General features: G+C 35.9%; 2 protein-coding genes across 5 annotated transcripts; both read right to left on the bottom strand.

The window, feature by feature from the left end:
- Nucleotides 1–316: 316 nt before the first annotated feature.
- On the bottom strand, nt 317–5232 carry LOC111439397 (phosphatidylinositol 4-phosphate 5-kinase 4-like). Of its 4 annotated transcripts, none has more exons than XM_023077086.1 (8): nt 3817–5232; nt 3572–3739; nt 2490–2655; nt 2300–2416; nt 2029–2222; nt 1259–1389; nt 847–919; nt 317–775 (listed from the first exon to the last, which is right to left on the bottom strand). In XM_023077086.1, the coding sequence occupies exons 1-8, from the start codon at nt 5013–5015 to the stop codon at nt 475–477; spliced, it is 2349 nt and encodes a 782-aa protein (XP_022932854.1). In that variant the 5' UTR covers nt 5016–5232; the 3' UTR covers nt 317–474. The 4 variants fall into 4 exon arrangements, with proteins under 4 accessions (XP_022932854.1, XP_022932855.1, XP_022932857.1 ...); XM_023077087.1 differs by having other exon boundaries at nt 1295–1389; XM_023077089.1 differs by having other exon boundaries at nt 690–775; nt 2029–2128.
- A 6757-nt stretch (nt 5233–11989) lies between these two features.
- LOC111439409 (sigma factor binding protein 2, chloroplastic-like) lies at nt 11990–12955 on the bottom strand. Its single transcript, XM_023077111.1, has 2 exons — nt 12430–12955; nt 11990–12171 (listed from the first exon to the last, which is right to left on the bottom strand). The coding sequence occupies exons 1-2, from the start codon at nt 12897–12899 to the stop codon at nt 12162–12164; spliced, it is 480 nt and encodes a 159-aa protein (XP_022932879.1). The 5' UTR covers nt 12900–12955; the 3' UTR covers nt 11990–12161.
- Nucleotides 12956–18466: the final 5511 nt, after the last annotated feature.

Here is an 18466-nt window from a genome sequence, read left to right as displayed (position 1 = left end):
AAGAACTTCTAATCATGCTACAACGATTGTACCGTGGATGATATGATTGTACCTGACATGTTATTCATATTTTCGAAAATATGAAACTCCCGTAAATTCGAACAATATGTGAGGTACAATCTTGATACGAAACTCTTAAAAATTGAAATCTAAGTTACAATCTCATCATCCACCGTGAAGTTCTCAAGCCAATTCAGAAATCGTATGTAAACATTAAAATATAGAGAAAGAATAGATTGTATATACAGTTACAAACTTTCTTTATGTAATTGTAATGAAAACTACATAAATGGTTACAAAACCGAATTCTATTGCTTCAATTTTCTTCTCATTTACTAAAAACATATGAGTATATGATCTGCTACTATATATAAAACAAATGAAAGAATGTGACCAGGCGATCGACTAGCTTCCCGTCCAGCTCGACCTGGCTATAAATTAAATAACGTTCTCAACAACGAGCTTAGTACATTTTCATTCAAAGTTTGTCTCATCTTCTGCAAAGATATTATATATAAAGTCACGAAACCGCTTTGAGTATTGCTTAGGATCGACAGCTGATATCGAAGTTGGATCGTATTGAATGGACTTGTAGGCATGCTCAAGCTTCTTGCTAATGTCATAATCTTGAAGTATGTCAATGATACCAAAAAACATAACCACATCATAATATTCTCCTGTTGGCTCTCCAACTAGTTGAAACTCGCAGTCACTTCTTCTCACGGTTTGTTCGACTCGAGCAGGCATGTTTACGCCCAATTTGATACTCGACCATCTACAAGTTCAAAAACGGAGTATGTTGAGTTATGAATCCATTTTTACTGGATCAATCAATAGAGATTTCACCTGGATGGATCTAGGAAGAGTTGATCCAAGTCGACTCTCGATAGACGAGGAGCTGCATCATTCTCGGGTCCACCTGAAAAAGATGCATTTCGTAATTTGGTGAGGGAGAGAGAGGCTATATCGTAGTCAATAGTTTATCATATATATCATATTTGATTTTTTATTGTAAGCAGGTATCTAGATATTTGATTTCTATTACAGCTTACCATAGATATCATATTTGTTCTTTTTTTATATGCAAATACTTTATATCCATTATTGTTCTTTCCATTTATTGTTATTTCCATATCCTTTCTAATTTATTTGATTCTCTAAATGATTATAAATAGAGAGCTTTCTACATCATTTAGGAGCGGTTGTTTTAGCAAATATTTTCAAATGACAGAGGGACGAAAAGAAAGAGCAAAAAAACCTGTAGGAGTGCGAGCCCCAGAAGGTATAAATTCACCTGCGGCTGAAGTTTCCCTAAAGTGAAGACCAACAAGAAGACTATAATCCATAATTCTTTCTTGTTCGAGAAACTCACAGTCCCGATCAATTTGCCTACAAGAAAGTCGATAAACAAACATCAAAATGAGACACGAAAAGGTGTTATGATCGTTGGGAGGGAGTTTCACATTGACTAATTTAGGGAATGCTCATGAGTTTATAAGTAAGGAATACATCTCCATTGGTATGAGGCCTTTTGGGGAAGCCCAAAGCAAAACCGTGATAGCTTATACTCAAAGTAGACAATATCATACCATTGTGGAGATTCGTTATTCCTAACATGGTATTAGAGTCATGCCCTTAATTTAGCCATGTCAATAGAATCAAAAGTGTCGAACAAAGAAATTGCTAGCCTCGAATGTGTAGTCAAAAGTGACTCATGTGTTGAACAAAGGATGTACTTTGTTTGAGGGCTTCAGAGAAACGAGTTGAGCCTCGATTAAGTGGAGGTTGTTCGAGGGCTAGATAGACCTCAGGGGAGGCTCTATGGTATATTTTGTTCGAAGGGAGAATTGTTGAGGATCGATAGGAGGGAGTTCCACATTGACTAATTTAGGGAATGATCCTGAATTTATAAGTGAGGAATACATCTTCATTGGTATAAGACTTTTTTGGGAAGTCCCGAGCAAAACCATAAGTGCTTATGCTCAAAGTGGACAATATCATACCATTGTGTGAACTATAGACTTTCACCTGCAAAACTCTTGAAACCATGATTTTTGAAGTCGAAATATGAAGTTAAGATCGAGGTCCTTAAGGATGGTGGTTTCGTCAATCTCGCTCTCAGGCTTATCTGTTGTGCGTCCAAGAATCGACCCTTTCAAGTCAAACCGTCGGTGAATGGAATATTCCGAGCAGAAAAGGTTTCCCATAATGATGAACCTCACCTATGTTTAGAACATAGGAATCACTCATAGAATTTAGAACTCAATAAAGTTTATGTTGCAAACAAATGTTGATTTACCTTCTTTTGGATAGGCCCGGTTAATTTAACACAATGAAGACCATAGAATTTGGTTACCAAAGTGGTCTCAAAGGCTCTCACATGGTTATAATAGGCAGATAGCATTCTTATCAAAACCTGCAAAATGAGGCCAAATTATAAGACCCATTGTTGATTTAAGAATGAACAATGCAAGAAAACCCTATCTCACTTTCGCTTCCGACTTCTTCATTGTCTTGATCATATATCGGTCGTCATTGGTCAAGTAGAAGAAGCTACCACTTTTACCAGGAGACGAGAGTTCTCGAAGAGCGTCGTTCCCACAAATCGATAGCATATAATCAGCTGGATCTACCTTGAACAATTTCCTCAGAGTTCTGATGACCAATGACAATATCCATTAACAAGTCTATGAAACATCTATAACAATTATGAAACATCTCTAGCATATGCGTTTTAAAAACCTTGATTGAAAGCCCGAAAGGAAAAGCTCAAAGAGGATAATATGTGTTAACTGTGGGCCATTACAAATGATATCACAGCTAGACACTAGGCAATGTGCCAGCGAGGAGGTTGAGCTCCGAAAGGGATCGACATGAGACGGTGTACTAGCAAGAACGTTGGGTCCCAAATGCGGGTAGATTGAGGGGTCCCACATCGATTAGAGAAGGGAATGAGTGCCAGTAAAGACACTAGGGGTTGAGCCCTGAAGGGGGGTGGACACGAGATGGTGTACTAGTAAGTACGCTGGCCCCAAAGGAGATGAATTGGGGGGACCTACATCGATTAGAGAAGGGAACGAGTGCCAGTGAAGACATTGGGGGTTGAGCCCCAAAGGAGGGTGGACACAAGAAGTGTACCGACAAGGACGCTGTGCCTCAAAAGGGGGTGGATTAGGGTATCCCACATTTGGCCCCAAAAGGGGATGGATTAAGGGGGTCTACATCGATTAGAGAAGGGAATGAGTGCCAGCGAGAACACTGGGGGTTGAGCCCCAAAGGGAGTAGACACGAGACGATGTACCATCAAGGACGCTAGGCCCCAAAGGAGAGTGGATTGCGGGGTCCCATATCGATTAGGAAGGGAATGAGTGCCGAACGTAACAAATCTATGAAACATCTATAAAATCTTAAAAAAATTCTATAAACAAATCAAGAAGATTCTCGACGAATGCCGAACGTAAACCTAACCGTTCCTTTCACACATCTTCTATCCATTTCTCTAAGCATTGTACTAAACTACTGATCTTCTTCAAAGAGTAAATGTAAGAAAAGGAAGGAATAGGCATTGTACCTGAAAACTAATGGGCAATAGTCCTTCCATTTGAACTCACATGACTGGTGGGGTGGAGTGTACTTGCTTCCTTCCGAAGGAAATTTAGTCCAAACTTTTTCCTTGGGATCAAAAGCTGAAGGCTTCAAGTCGAGCGACGCGACCGGGGCGGGTCGTCCTACCGAATGCCTAATCAATCCTCACATAAACATACTAAGAGTTAAACAAAATAGTCACAATAGAATTGAAAAATACAACCAAACTACCTGATCCCAAGCTGCAAATTAAGCATTAGATCATAGTTCTTATGCCCTTTACAAATTGTCTCTCCTTGCCTCTTACAAGACCTTGGCTTCTTCATTGACATCCCAAATCCTTCCTTCTCCAAATTCATCGCCAACATATACTCCGTCACATCGCCCCGACCTCCTGCCGACGACGTCCTCTCACTACAACACCCCATCACATAATCATCCCCCTCCCCGCCACACCACATTTGCATTCTATCAAACGGCTTCTCCACATCGATACTCACCCGACCATCAACCGACATCCTCCTCGGCTTCCCTCCGTCGTCCCCTTTCGACGACCGCCATACCGCGAGCTTCTTCTGCGATGGCAAAAGCGACACCTTCTCCCCATGACATATCTTGCAATCACTAAAATCAACATTGTAAACATCTTGTGGATCCCATAACACACTCCCTGATGAAACTGATGGGTAATAACTCCCATTTTGTTCTTCCGGATCTCTACTCCAATACCCCACATAGAAGCTCCCATCAGGCCATTTGAATGTCCCATTCCCTCTAGGCAACCCACTTTCCCAATTCCCATCATACTTATTCCCATTGGTCCAAACAAAGCTCCCTTTCCCACAAATCTCCCCATGCTTCCATTCCCCAACGTAATAGTTCCCATTCTTCCATTGATATCTCCCACTCCCTTCTTGCAAGCCCCTCCTCCAATCCCCATCATAACAATCCCCATTAGAGAAGTTCTTAACCCCATGGCCATGTTTCAAATTCATAACCCATTTCCCTTTATAAGTGTCCCCATTTGAGCCAGTATACACGCCATTCCCATCCATATAGCCACTCTTGAATTCCCCTTCATAGGTAGCTCCCGACGGCCAATTGAACCGCCCACGCCCCATCGTTTTGCCTTTGCTCCATTCACCAATGTACGTACACCCATCGGTCCATACGTACTTGCCTTGTCCGTGAGGGAAGTTATTGCACCATTGGCCTGTGTAATAGTCGCCATTTGGGAGGATTTTCTCGGCGTGATAGACATCGTTGGAATTCAATTCAGTGTCTACCATGTCGCCAAGGCCTTCGATGTCGCTGTCGTCGGCGTGAGCTACCGACATTGTGCCGAAGATGCTGTGGGCTCGCTTTTTGGCCGCTTGGGTTTTGCGTACCGTCGCTTCCCATGCCTTCAAAACGCCACTGTCTCTGCTCATACTTAGATTAAAACACGACAATTTGAAACACCCAGATGGGATTTTTGATTCAAAATCGTGATTTGGGAATTTTTTTGGATACCCAATTGTGAAAAATTGAAAATAGAATCGAATTTCGTGAGTTTTAAGGAATTGGAACAATGAATGAATGAATCAATCAATCAATCAATGGGACATTAGAACAGAAGAATCTTAAAATCTGTCTTTGTTTCTTTCTTTTTTTCTCTCTTTCTAACATAATTTCGTGTTTTGGGTGATGTTTTTTGGTTTTGTTGTTCTTGAGGTTATGAATTTGTGGACAAGAAATGCTAAAAAAGAAGGATTTGAATGAAAGGGAGAGAGTTCATCCGTTTGTTGTCCCAATTTCTGAAAACGGAATAAACGGTCGTGTCTATAAACTGCTGATGAACACTGATTCTTTGTTGGTTTTGGTTCCATTGAAATTGACTAACCAACCAAAGCTCTTTCTAAATGTGTAGTCCTTTCTAATTTTCCATGCTTGGACATTGGCATAGAACACATCATCTAGAGAGAGAAACAGAGAGAGAGACTCGTTCTTTTGTTCATCAAACATTTGACAAGTGGTGTTCTATATTTAGCATGATTTTGTGACATTTGGTCGTAAAACAATTTTGACTAAAGAATATTAAATGTTCTATCCTTGTGTTTTGTAGACAAGATAAAAGATAATCCGTTTGATTTTTTGGGATTTTGAGACAATATTGTTGGTATAAATGGTAACTTTTAATGTTAATCATCCTATTCTCAATATTACTTTCATTCGGATGTAATCTCAATCATTTATGTACTCCTTTTTTTACTCGAGTGTTCACACACGTACTAGTTTCGACACAAATACTCATGGTGTCGGTCGAAGGAAGAGCTTTCATGATATACAGTGATGTCTCCAATAACGGATTGCAATGTCTATTAATGTAACATAGAGAAGTTGTGAGATCCCACATTGATTGGAGAGGAAAACGAGTGCCAGCGAGAACGCTGGGCTCCGAAGTGGGGTGGATTGTGAGATCATCCCACATCGATGGGAGAGGAGAACAAATCATTTTTTATAAGGGTGTGAAAACATCTGCCTCATAGACATGTTTTAAAACTGTGAGGCTGACGACGATATGTAATGAGTTCAAACAGACAATACATGTTAGCGGTGGGCTGTTACAAAATTGTGAGATCCCACATCGGTTAGAGAGGGGGACGAAACATTCTTTATAAGGGTGTGGAAACCTTTCCCTAGCAAATACGTTTTAAAACCTTGAGACTGATAGCGATAGGTAACCGCTCCAAGCAGACTTGTTAGCTGTGGGCTTAGAATCTTAAGATCTTATTGTTCAAATGGGTTGAGGCTAGGTTGGATGGATAATTTAATGCATGAATAAAATGTATCATATTGATTAAAATTACGTGTTATTGAATTGAATGGTTATGTATGATTTACATGATATGTGTACACTCATGTCTAATCAACCATAACTTTGTATGAATATGTATATGTGTGGAAGAGACATCATGGACCACAAATTTATTATAAAAGTGTGATAGAAAGACTATACATATGAATGCACATCTAGTTAGAAATTAAAGTTGTGATTAGGTATGTTATTATGAAGTCCATGTAAAGAACGTTCAACCATGATATACAAAATTTACGAGGCTGTATAATCATGTACAGATATGATTGTCAATCTTATGAGATATTATCATTGTCTTTAGTGTCACGACCATGCTCGTTTAGGGAGTGTTTCATGTTGCCGCATGCCCATTCCAAGCACTTTTACCTTACTTCTATGTTGGCTAGTTATTTATTTTATTATTATTATTATAGTTTATGTGTGTATGAAGTTAGGGCACTCGTATAGAACAAAAATCGAGTTAAGTCGAGCTCTCAATCGTGAGTTACAGCCGTTGAGTTTTTTGGTTTCCTACTCTCCAGTATCTTCCAAACACGAGAGCAATTCTCCACCATTTCCTTCAAACTTGTTCCTACAACTTCTTAATAAGATAATCCACAAGTTTTTGATTCCCTCAACCCCATTTCTCGGATAGTGGCAACCATTGAAGAAGTTCAAAGTAAGCTTGAAATTTCAATCCGAGCCTACACGTAAAGTCATTGAGCAAGGCCAATACCATCCAGTTTCTACACATTTAATGTAACAGTTCAAACCCATCACTAGCAGATATTGTCTGCTTTGGCCCGTTACATATCGCTGTCAGCCTCACGGTTTTAAAACGCGTCTACCAGAGAGAGGTTTCCACATGCTTATAAGGAATGTTTTGCTCCCCTCTCCAACCGACGTGGAAACTCAAATTCAAGGATTATTTTTATAGAAGACCATGAAAAGAATTAGCCCAAGGAACATGCTCAATGGAAGAAAGTTAGTTTTGGTTTCAAATTGGGGGTAAGTATCGAATTCGCATCTACGATCCATTTTTCTTCAAATTGAGCATTTCGGTAGCTTCAAAGGATTAAGTTAAGTAACTTTGATGAAGAAATCGAGAGCTAAAACGTCCTAGATTGAGTTGCCTAAGAAGTCAGTCCTCCATGTTTTCAAGTGAGCTGTAGACGCAAAAGAACTTCTCAAAATTAAGGTCACACACTTAAAAGACATTTCTCCGAACCAATTCCTTTAGTTAGAGGGATGAAGAAATCAGACCCTAAAAACTTTTAGAAATGTTGTTATGAACATCAATGTGAGAACATGTTCTCCAAATGGATGGTCCAGCATAATACTGCTGAAATGAATGGTGCTACCATAGACTGAGTCTAGTCAGATAAGTTTTATTTTGAAAACTCTCTCCAAGAGTTTTCTTCCTTTCCTAAGTAATGTTGTTAAGAAATTAGTTATAACTTCACTAATCTTCTCAATATGAACTACAAACCATTAAGTTTATGATGAAAAAGGGAATAGTGTAGAGGCCGATGTTGTCACTTCTAGTATGCTCAAATTTAGAGGTTCGATCTCTAAAAATAATTCTAGTAAGAATAAGAAAAAGACTGCAACTACTTCAAAAGAAGTTACAAAAGGAAAAGTTTTTATTGCAACGAAACCAAAATGGTCACGAGAAAAGAAACTACCATAATGCCTAGACGAAAAGAAAACATCAAATAAAGGTAAATATGATTTACATATTTTTTTAATCTTATTTAGTGAAAGGTGCTAAATTTCCGTGGATAATTGATTTGGGAGCCACTAATCATGTTTGTTCTTCCATCTCAGAAAGTGACTCTTAGAAGTAGTTAGACGACGGAGAAATGATCATGAAAGTAGGCATCGGGGATATTGTGTTAGCAATAATTGTCGAAAATGTCTCAAAGTAACTTTATTTACTTTTAGAAATCGTACTTTCGGTTCTTATGACGAAGAGGAAGCTAATTTCAGTTTCATGTTTAGCTAAACAATTCCTTTCTTAAATTTTTACATTGACAAAGTTGTTTCAAAATATTGTTTTGAGATTTGTTCTACATTTGTTGAAAATAACATGGTGTATTAAGGCCGTTGGTATGTAAGATACTTCAAAAAAATTAAATTATTTAAGACATCTTAATGTAGAGTAAAAAAAACAAAAAGTTGCTCCAAAAGATGATGTTTGTCTTTGGCATCTAAGGGTGGATCACATCAATTTAGATAGAATTGAAAAATTAGTAACGAGCGGTCCTCTCACTAAGCTAGAGTTGGACATTTTACAAGTCTGAGAATTCTGATTAGAAGGAAAGATGACTAAAGGACCTTTTTAGAAAGAATTCTTATAATTTATACCTTCCGACTTCCGATGAATGTTAAAGTTAGAGGAGGGTATGAATATTACATCTCCTTTGTAGATAATTCTAGATATGATATCTTTTCCTAATGCAACACAAGTTTGAAGTTTTTGAAAAGTTCAAGGAGTACAAGAATGAAGTTGAGAATCTATTAGATAAATTCATCAAAAACACTTCGATCAGATCATGGTGGAGAGTACATAGATCTGAGTTTCGAAAATTATTTGATAGAAAATGGAATAACAATCTTCAACTTTTGGAACACCTCAACAAAATGGTGTTTTAGAAAGAAGAAACAAAACTTTATTAGACATGATTCATTCTATGATGAGTATGGTCCACTACCAAATTTCTTTTGGGAATATGTAGTGGAGACTGCATTATACATATTGGATGTAGGTTCATGTAAAAGTGTCATTGTGGCATCTTTTAAATTGTGGAAAGGTCGTAAAGTTAGTTTACAAAACTTCATAATTTGGGATGTCCAGCGCATGTGCTGAAAACACATTCAAAGAAATTGGAACATTGTTCTAAAGTATGTCAATTTGTAGGTTATCTCAAAGAGACTAGAAGTGGTACAAAATAAAGTGTTTGTATTGAAAAACACTACTTTTTCAGACGAAAACCATAAGTGAAACCTTGCAGTTAAGTGAATTAAATTCCAATGAAGCTACTAATGCATCAACTAGAGAGGTTGACAATTCCATCACTGAAAGTTAGATACATCCATGTCAAGAATTGATAATGTCTTGTCGTAGGGGAAGAGTTAAGAACCAACTAACTATTACATGGGCTTTACTTTAGCTCAACTTGTCACAACCATGGTAACATCAAGGATCCATTGTCCTTTAGAGGGGGCAATTAATGAGGTTAACAATGATGAATGAATTGAAGCTCGGAACCTTGAAATAGAATCAGTGTCCCCAAATTTAGTCTAGGAACTTGTAGATCTTCCTGATGCGGTAAAATCTAGAGGTTGTAAATGGATTTACTAAAGAAAATGGGGAGTGGATGGAAAAGTATAGACCTTTAAAGTTAGACTTGTGGCAAAAGGAGTTAACCAAAGAGAATGAGTGAACTGTGAGGACACTTTCTCTTTTGTTGCCATGTTAAAGTCTATTCGCATTTTCTTATATCTATTGGCACATATTTTAACTGAGATATGAAAAATTGATGTGAAGACTGCTTTTTTAAATGGCAACATCTACATGAATCAATTAGAGAGGTGTGTAAACCAAGGTCACGAGCAGAAGGTTTGCAAGCTTAAGAGATCTATTTTTCGATTAAAACAAGCATCAAGATCCTGGAACATTAGATTTGACAATATGGTCAAATTTTATGGCTTTGAGCAAAATGTTGATGCACCTTGAGTATACTAGAAAAACAGCAAGAAAACAATAGCTTTTCTTATCTCGTATGTAGATGATATCTTACTCAATGTCCTAAGCCACCTCAAGAAGTTGATATGAGGAGGATTCTTTATGTCTTAGTTGTAGTAGTCTAATGTATACAACCTTGTGTACAAGACTTGACATATGTTATGCAATAGGGATTGTCACTAGATATCAGTCAAACCTTAGATATGATCGCTAGATAGTAATTAAAATGATCCTCAAATACTTATGGAAAATGGGGAATTATATGCTTGTGTATGGAGTTGGAGATTTGATCCTTACAAGATATACAGATTTCGATTTTTAAATTGATAAGGATTACAGAAAATTCACATCAGGATTAGTGTTTACCCTATGTGGAGGAGCATCAAACAAGAATGTATTGCATACTCTACAATCGAAGTTGCATACGTAACTACTTGTGAAGCAACAAAAGAAGCTATGCGACTTACGACCAATTTGGAAGTAGTTCCAAATATGGGTAAACTTATCACACTTAGTGTGATAATAGTGGTGTTGTGGCAAACTCTAAAGCTAAAGAGGGAAACATATAGAGGAAAATATCATATCAATTGAGAGATTGTGCAAATAGAAGATGTGGCTGTCATAAAGATAGCCTAAGCAAACAACTGTGTCGATCCGTTTATAAATGCTCTCCATGCTAAAGTGTTTGAGGGTCATCTATAGGGTCTAGGTCTGTAGAATATATTTCACCTACTCTAATGCAAGTGGGAGAAAATATTAGGTATAAGGTATGCCCTAGAACACATATAGTAAGTCTTACTCGTTTTATTGTAAGTGGGAGATTGGTGTGATTTGTGCCCTAAAGCTAGTGGTTTTTGTAATTGAACCTTTTTCCTATTTATGAATAAAATAATTTTTTATTTTCTATTTTGTGTAACATTATTCAATATTGTATAAAATTCAAGATTATTACGTTAAACTTAGAACAATATATAATTGACATATAAGAGAATCATGTTCAAGTAATAATCTAAATGATCGAGAGTATATAGATAAAGATGGGTGTCTTTGTTTCATGTGAAGATATTTGAGTAAGGATATCCTATACAATGAGTTTTTAGAAGATTGAACAACTAAACAATTAATCTCTCATTATAAACCCGATGATCATTAGCGACTCATCTTAATCTTGAGTGAGTTATGAACTCTTGCGTGTGAGGGTTTGTCTTTTGTTTTGCATGGGTGAAAATAACTTTTGTAGCTTATTCATATGCCTACCATTTTGGGTACTTAATCAAATAGAAAGTTAAGAACAAAATTCACGAGATGGAATTCACTTTTCCCACATAGAGTAAGCAAACGAGTAGTCCCCTTAAGTGTTGATTTTGAGACTTGAACAATGAGCCCAACCTTTTACCTAACTCGAGAGAGACTTAGTTTATAATTGGATCATAAACAAATTATTCATTAAATAATCACTAATATGAAAGTTGTAATTACAGATATAAAATAGATTTTTGACCTAACTATAATTACGAACAACTTATAAAGTATCGACTTGCTTGTAATGATCATACTTCAACAACTTTTAATTTTAAATTATATGATAGATAATTTTTCAATACATATATTCAAATTGAGTTATAAAATCTTAATTAAATGTTTCAAAATAAATAAATAAATATTTAACAAACTAACATTTTACTTTTATTAAAAACAAAAATTTGAATACACCACTCGAACAATCTAATCCAACCCAACCGAACCCAAAAATTTATTATTGAGTTGGATCAGTTTAAGATAGTTTTTTTTAATATATTATCGACACTTTTTAAACCTTTAAAAAAAGGATTATTATAATTAAAGGTTAATTAATGTGTATTATTTGTATCTAAATAATATAAAGTTTTAAATATTGACCTTTTAAGGGTTTTGTTTGGTTGCGATGTTGAGTTACATCATATTCCATGGCTCACCCAATTCCCTTTCCCTTCAATCCTTACCCCAACTTGCTCAAATTACCCTAACCAAACAAAAAAGGTACAGTTTGGGTCCATTAATTTCATGAAAAATCAAAATCAAAATATATTTTTTAAATAATTTATAAACTTCAAAATTAGGGTTTAAATTGATATAATTACGAGTTTAGAATTGAAATTTAGAAATTAAATATAAAAACAAAATATATGATAATTAATAGTTGTTATTCTCTAATTTCATATACAAAATATGCAAAAATTAAAGAGATAATTTAAAGATTTTCGCCAACATGTTTTTTCACCTTGCATAAGATTCATACAAAACCGCCGTTGCCGCCGCCGCCGGAAGCAGCGCAGGGTAGTTTCCGATCACCGGAGGGGGGAAAATCAGATCGTCAATGTCATCATAGAAAGAGCCAAGAAAGGGGTCATCCTCCATCGGAATCTCAACAGTAAGTGAAGGGTTGTTATTGTTCATCAGATTAGCATCCGCCGTGGTGTTGTGGATGTCGGGGAAGGCGGCGGCGTCGCGTACGGCGGCGGGTGGGAAGGTAGAGGGGTCTGGAAAGTCGGCGTCTTGGCCGGTGAGTTGTTGGACCAAAGCCATGAATCCAGATGCGCTGATTTGAACCTTCATGGGGTTGGATATGTACACGACTTTGATGGGTTTGTTTTTGTTGGGTTGTTTGGTTTTCTTTGTGGGCTTTCGCCGGTGGACGCCGTCGAGGAGTCTGTGGCTGTTTCCGGTGCCGGTGCCGGCGCTGCCGTCCATTTTGGAAGGGAAAAAGAAGGGCTTTTTTTCTTTTGGGGTGTGAGAGAAGGGGAGAAAGTGAGGGGAAATATAGGGATTGGGATAGGGAGGAAACCGACAAGAAATTAATTGGGGAAGAAGGAAAGCCAAGCGCCGACAAGTAGCGTTGAGGGGAACGTATTTTGGACAAATTTAAAGACAATTATTTATTACACTCAAATATCAAATATTTACCGGTTATAATATATTATTATCATGGAATACAAACGTCATGTATTCTTGATGTTTAGAATAATCATATTAAGGTAGGGTAAATTTAGATTGCAACTCTATTTTCGAGTTGGTCGGTTGACCCAACCAAAGCAATGTCAACTCTCGAACCAACACAATTTTTTGGTTTTTTAAAAGCTTAACAAACCCAAAAAAAAAAAACTCTAATCCAACTCAACTTTTATGATTTTGGTTAGGTAATTTTGATTTGTCGAATTCTTTTCGATTCTTTCCTATCATTTTCAACTTTTTCAAGAACTTTTAACATTAGTCGGACTATTTTTTAACTAGTAGTCAAGTGTAATTTTTTTTTTTTTTTTTTTTTTTTTTGAAAAATTAGAGTCAGCTAGCTTAAATTATTTAGAGTCAATGATTATGTGGGAAATTAGGTTTAGGTGGTATAAAATTAAATTATTTAGAATAAGTTTAAATATTTTAGGTAAAATTAGATTTAGCTAGTTTAAATTATTTTATGCTAAATTAGGCGAGTTAGAATTTTAATTTATGATTGTGATACTTGATAAGATAAGGAATCACTACAATGGGAGGAAGATTTGAATTACTTTGTCGATCGAATATCTCAAGGCAAAAATATTGTTTGAGATTCGAATCACTCCACAAGAAATATTGATCATGTCTAGCTTGAATGATTCTTGTTGATCAAATAAACTACATAGAATTGCAAAGAAACTTAGCCATTGGCTAAAGAAGAGCACAAATACTTATTTTACTGTATTTTCCAAGTCTACTTAAAAATACAACATACATGGCTTTATATAACCTCAAAATGAAACTATTAAACGCATACCAAGAGTTGTAACATTCATATTTAATGACCATAATTAGCCATTATGTAAATGTAACCTAGAGTACATAAAAAGTCTTAAAATACAATAACTCTAAATTACTCTAAATTGTAACCCACCCAAAATTTATCAATCAAACTTCATTCCTCTTCAATGTGGCATGAATTGCTTGATAATTTTGACAACATTTTCTTCACATCTTTATCTTTATTGAAGTATATTGTATGATTGATGTCTCTTGGTTCATATCAACACTCTTGAAGTAGAATTAAATTTTAGAGAGCAACGATAAGCTAACATTAAAAGGTCGTAGTAGCTTCAGCCTAGACCAACTAAATAAGTGACTCTATTATCGGTCTGATTGAAAGAATTGTTTTATGTATAATTACGCATGTCTAGTGGCTTTGCACATGTTATGTGGGTGATATGCCTTGTGATGTGATGTCATTTTATTAATGTATAGTTATATAATATGTCAAATGATATGATTGCTTTGTAATGGTATGAGATGTCATGATGCATTATGATGTATTATGTTAAGCAATGATATGTTATGACATGCTATGAAATATTTTGAAATAAAGAAAGTTATGGAAATACAACCTGAGGCTATGATTGAAAGTTATGATATGAATGAAATAATTTATAAAAGTTTATGCATGCATACTTGTGATGGTAATATGAAAGGAAAGAATGGAGGTTATCTTGCATGATTTATTACAATGGAAAATATGGGGATTTCATGCATAATTGTAGTTCACGTGTATTGGGATACTTTCCCTTTATGATGAATACGGACAAGTACACTATAAGACTGAAATGATCATCATGTTTATCATGATGCTACAACGGTCGCTATTACCTCCGGGTATCCAACAACAGCCTAGAGAAGCTAGCCCGACGAGCAGAACCAAGAGGTGTGCGAGCCCGCCTTGTGGGTCCATGCTCGTACGTGTGGGTCATGTGTACAAGTACTACACATCTAATTTGACTAGTCTGAAAAGCCACCTAAAAGAAGATGATTTTAAATGATAGGTCTCATCATCTGCATGTCTTTGCATTCTCCGACCCCAATAATGAGTATAGTTACTAAGTATTTCTTAAAATAATCAAATCTTATACTATTCTTATATTTGAAGTAAAGGCAAGACATCTTTGTACGGTTGACGGCGGCGTCAAGTTGAAGACCATGAAACCTATGTTAAGACTAGTTGCATTTTTATTTCATAGGACTTAGATTAGATTAGTGCATTGTCTTAATATTTTCTTTAGTTTTATTTATATTTTACCTCGAATATTTTCATTGTTTTGTTTCAAGGTACTTAATGTACAAGTATAAGTTCACAGTCATTTTATGAATTATTTTATAAAGAATATTTTTGCATAAAAAAACCATGTCATGCATATGGTAGCTACTCTATCCCAATAGAAAAATAGGGTCGTTACATAAAGTTACTTCATAAATAATTTCTTTCACTACGTCAAACTTATTGATTCACAATCTCCCCGTAAGCTTAATTTTGTTCGAGATTCTTCATTTTGAGCAACTCTCGCATGTTTGTAGATTTAACCCTTACTAGAGCCTCGATGAGAATATTTGCATATTGCTCTCCAATGCAATACGAACTCCACAACAATCTATTTGTTTGCGACACACACACACAGATGAAGTGGAAACGAGTGCCATTGTGTTTGTTACGTATGTGAAATATCTGATTCTATATCAATGCAATCGCAAATTTGTTGTTAACGTAGATAGTTACTGACTTAAGCTCATTTTCGGTTACTTTGTTCAACAAATTTATTAGCCACAATGCTTAGCACAACACTACAATAGTTTCCATGAATTCACCTCCTAGGAATATAGTGCCTCAGTTCCTTACTTCTGAGATCGTCAGACCAAATTTTCATTGTGATAGAATACCATTCTTACAGTGTTTTTTCTATCATTGATATCTCCAGCTAAATCATTATCGGTAAAACCGACTAGTTTATCGGTCTTCATTCTCTTTGTTACCTTTGTCCGTACACATATCCCTTCCCCACGAGTCTTGCTTTGTGCTTGATGACATTTCCTTCATTATTCTTTTTCAACTTAAACACCCACTCCAAACTTATGGGATTGTGACCAGGTGGTAAGTCGGTGAATACCCACATTTGGTTCTTCTTAATGGCTTCAAGCTATTTTTTCCTAGTCTCGTGTCATGACGTCTTAGTTTCTATCTCACATAAGTTGTTAGCTCCTTGGCAATGAGCAACACTAGCTCGTCAGGATCCAATTCTTCTTCAAGTATATCTAAATAAGTTTTAGTGAGAAAACGAAACTTCTTTGATCTAACATCTCTTGTGGATCCTTCTATGCTCTCGCCTGAGCTTCCTTGTTCTAGAGAATTCATCACGTATTTTGGTGTCACTTGTGATGACATATGTGGACTAGCTGGTGTCGATGTTGGCATACTTTCTAGGTCTATTGTATTCCCTCTTTTTCTGAAGCAGTAAACTCCACAACAATCTATTTGTTCTCGTTGACACTGTACCAATCTCACTTCTTCTCTTCTTTGAATCTGATATCTCTACTTACCAAAAGTTTCTCAAGTGGAGGATCATACTGCCTATGTGTCTTAGTCTCATCCTCTATGCCAAAATACACCATCTTTTGGCTTCTATCATCAGGCTTTTTAATGTATGGATTTACAGTCTTAACATGTGTGTACAACTGCAGGCTCTTAGAGGCTTGAAATAAGGTTTCATACCTAACCATGGTTCATAGGGAGTGTGAGTATCCAATGCCTTTTTCATTAAACGATTTAGAAGATAAATCCCATGTCGTATTGCCTCACCCAAAAAATCATCGTGACTTGCATGTTCTTGAGTAAGCTTATCATGATATGCATTACGGTGCTATTTCTTCACTTAACTATACCATTTTTTTTCGGAATGTATGGTGTAATGAGTTGACATTTGATACCTTCCTCTTCATAAAACTTTAAGAAGTTCTACGATAAGAACTTGCCACATTGGTCGGTGCACACGTTTTTTGAGCTTGTGATTAGACTTGTTTTTAACAAGTCTTTTGAACTTCTTGAACGCATATAATGTCTCTCCTTTTTCTTTGAGCATATACACCCACATCTAATGATTATAATCGCCAACAAGTAAGAAAAAAGATACTTATTGTCAGTAATCGATGATGGAGTGATCGAGCCACAATTATCTGCATGCGTCAGTTGCAATGGTTGCTCAACACAAAAACTGATTTGAGCTAGAAATGGTAATCTTGCTTGTTCGAAGACTAGACAACTTTCACATTCGTTGGTTTGATTTATGATTTTGGGTAGGTCACAACCATATTCTTCTCTTCCATCATTTTAAGTGCATGAAAATTAATCTTAGTATGTCATGTGTGGATCACATTGGATAATACCCAAAGCATCCCAACAAATCAACTTCTTGGCCTTCATCGCAAAACTCATCTTGAAAATAGCTTCAACTTTTGTTCCCTTAAACTTGAAGTTTGGTTGAGGCACTTGTTAAGCACCACCTTTTTATGATAACAGTCCATGATGGTGTCATTCATAGTTAATCACTCTATCCCAAAAATCGCTCATCTTCAACATTATCATTGTCCATCCATTATTTGACCTGACATCAACACCTCTTCATGGGCTATCATACTAACCCTCGTTGGAGTAGCCCCAATAAAAATAAATATAAATATAAATATATATATATATATATATAAGAATATCATGTTAAAGTAATAATCTCAAGGATCCAAAATATATAGATAAAAGTTGAGTGCCTTATCTTGACAACATTATTTATATGGTCCACTTTTTAATGTTAAAAATAATTTGATCCAGATGGTTCAGATAGAGACAGGTGAATTTGGTAGGTCATGAAATACTTGATCTCTCCTTATAAATTTGTTAATTGAGAAGATTAATATTTCACACGATGATCATATGTAATGCGATCTTAATCTTGAGTGAGTTATGAACTCCAACTTGTGAGGGATTGTTCTTTGATGATTGCAAGAGTGAAAATAACTTTTGTATCAGATTCAATATGTTTACCATTTTTAGGACTTGGCAGAATAGGGAGTCGGAAGCATAATCTTGCTCGATTGAATCCACTCTTTCACTAGTCCAAGAGTGATTTAGTAGATGATTAGTTCTATTAAGTGATAATTTCAAAACCTCAACAATTGCATCACACTCTTTCACTAGTTCAAGAGTGATTTGGTTTATAGTTGGGTCAAAAGTATATTGTTCATTAGAGAAGATGTGGTACTTAGACTTAAAAAAAATACAATTTCAAAGGTAAAATATACTTTTAACCTGGCAATTACACATGATCAACTTGCCTCTAATGATATTGTAACACCGGAACCCTGATAAGAATTAATTTATCTATTTTTGTCTTAAAATATAAATTTGCCTAATTTTATTGAAGGCATTAGGGATGGAATTTCAAAATAAGGTTATAGGAATTCAAGACGAAATATAGTGA

Source organism: Cucurbita moschata, unplaced genomic scaffold (genome assembly GCF_002738365.1).
Source record: "Cucurbita moschata cultivar Rifu unplaced genomic scaffold, Cmos_1.0 Cmo_Scf00093, whole genome shotgun sequence".
NCBI lineage: Eukaryota > Viridiplantae > Streptophyta > Magnoliopsida > Cucurbitales > Cucurbitaceae > Cucurbita > Cucurbita moschata.
This window is presented reverse-complemented; position numbering and strand designations above follow the sequence as displayed.

Bases quoted from the DNA above. Each gene is read 5' to 3' on its own strand.
- LOC111439397 (XM_023077086.1), bottom strand. From the start codon at position 5,015: ATGAGCAGAGACAGTGGCGTTTTGAAGGCATGGGAAGCGACGGTACGC. The intron at 2,656-3,571 runs GTACAATGCCTA...ATTGGTCATCAG, and splicing joins TATTGCCCATTAGTTTTCAG to AACTCTGAGGAAATTGTTCA. The intron at 776-846 runs GTGAAATCTCTA...TTGAACTTGTAG, and splicing joins CTCTTCCTAGATCCATCCAG to ATGGTCGAGTATCAAATTGG.
- LOC111439409 (XM_023077111.1), bottom strand. From the start codon at position 12,899: ATGGACGGCAGCGCCGGCACCGGCACCGGAAACAGCCACAGACTCCTC.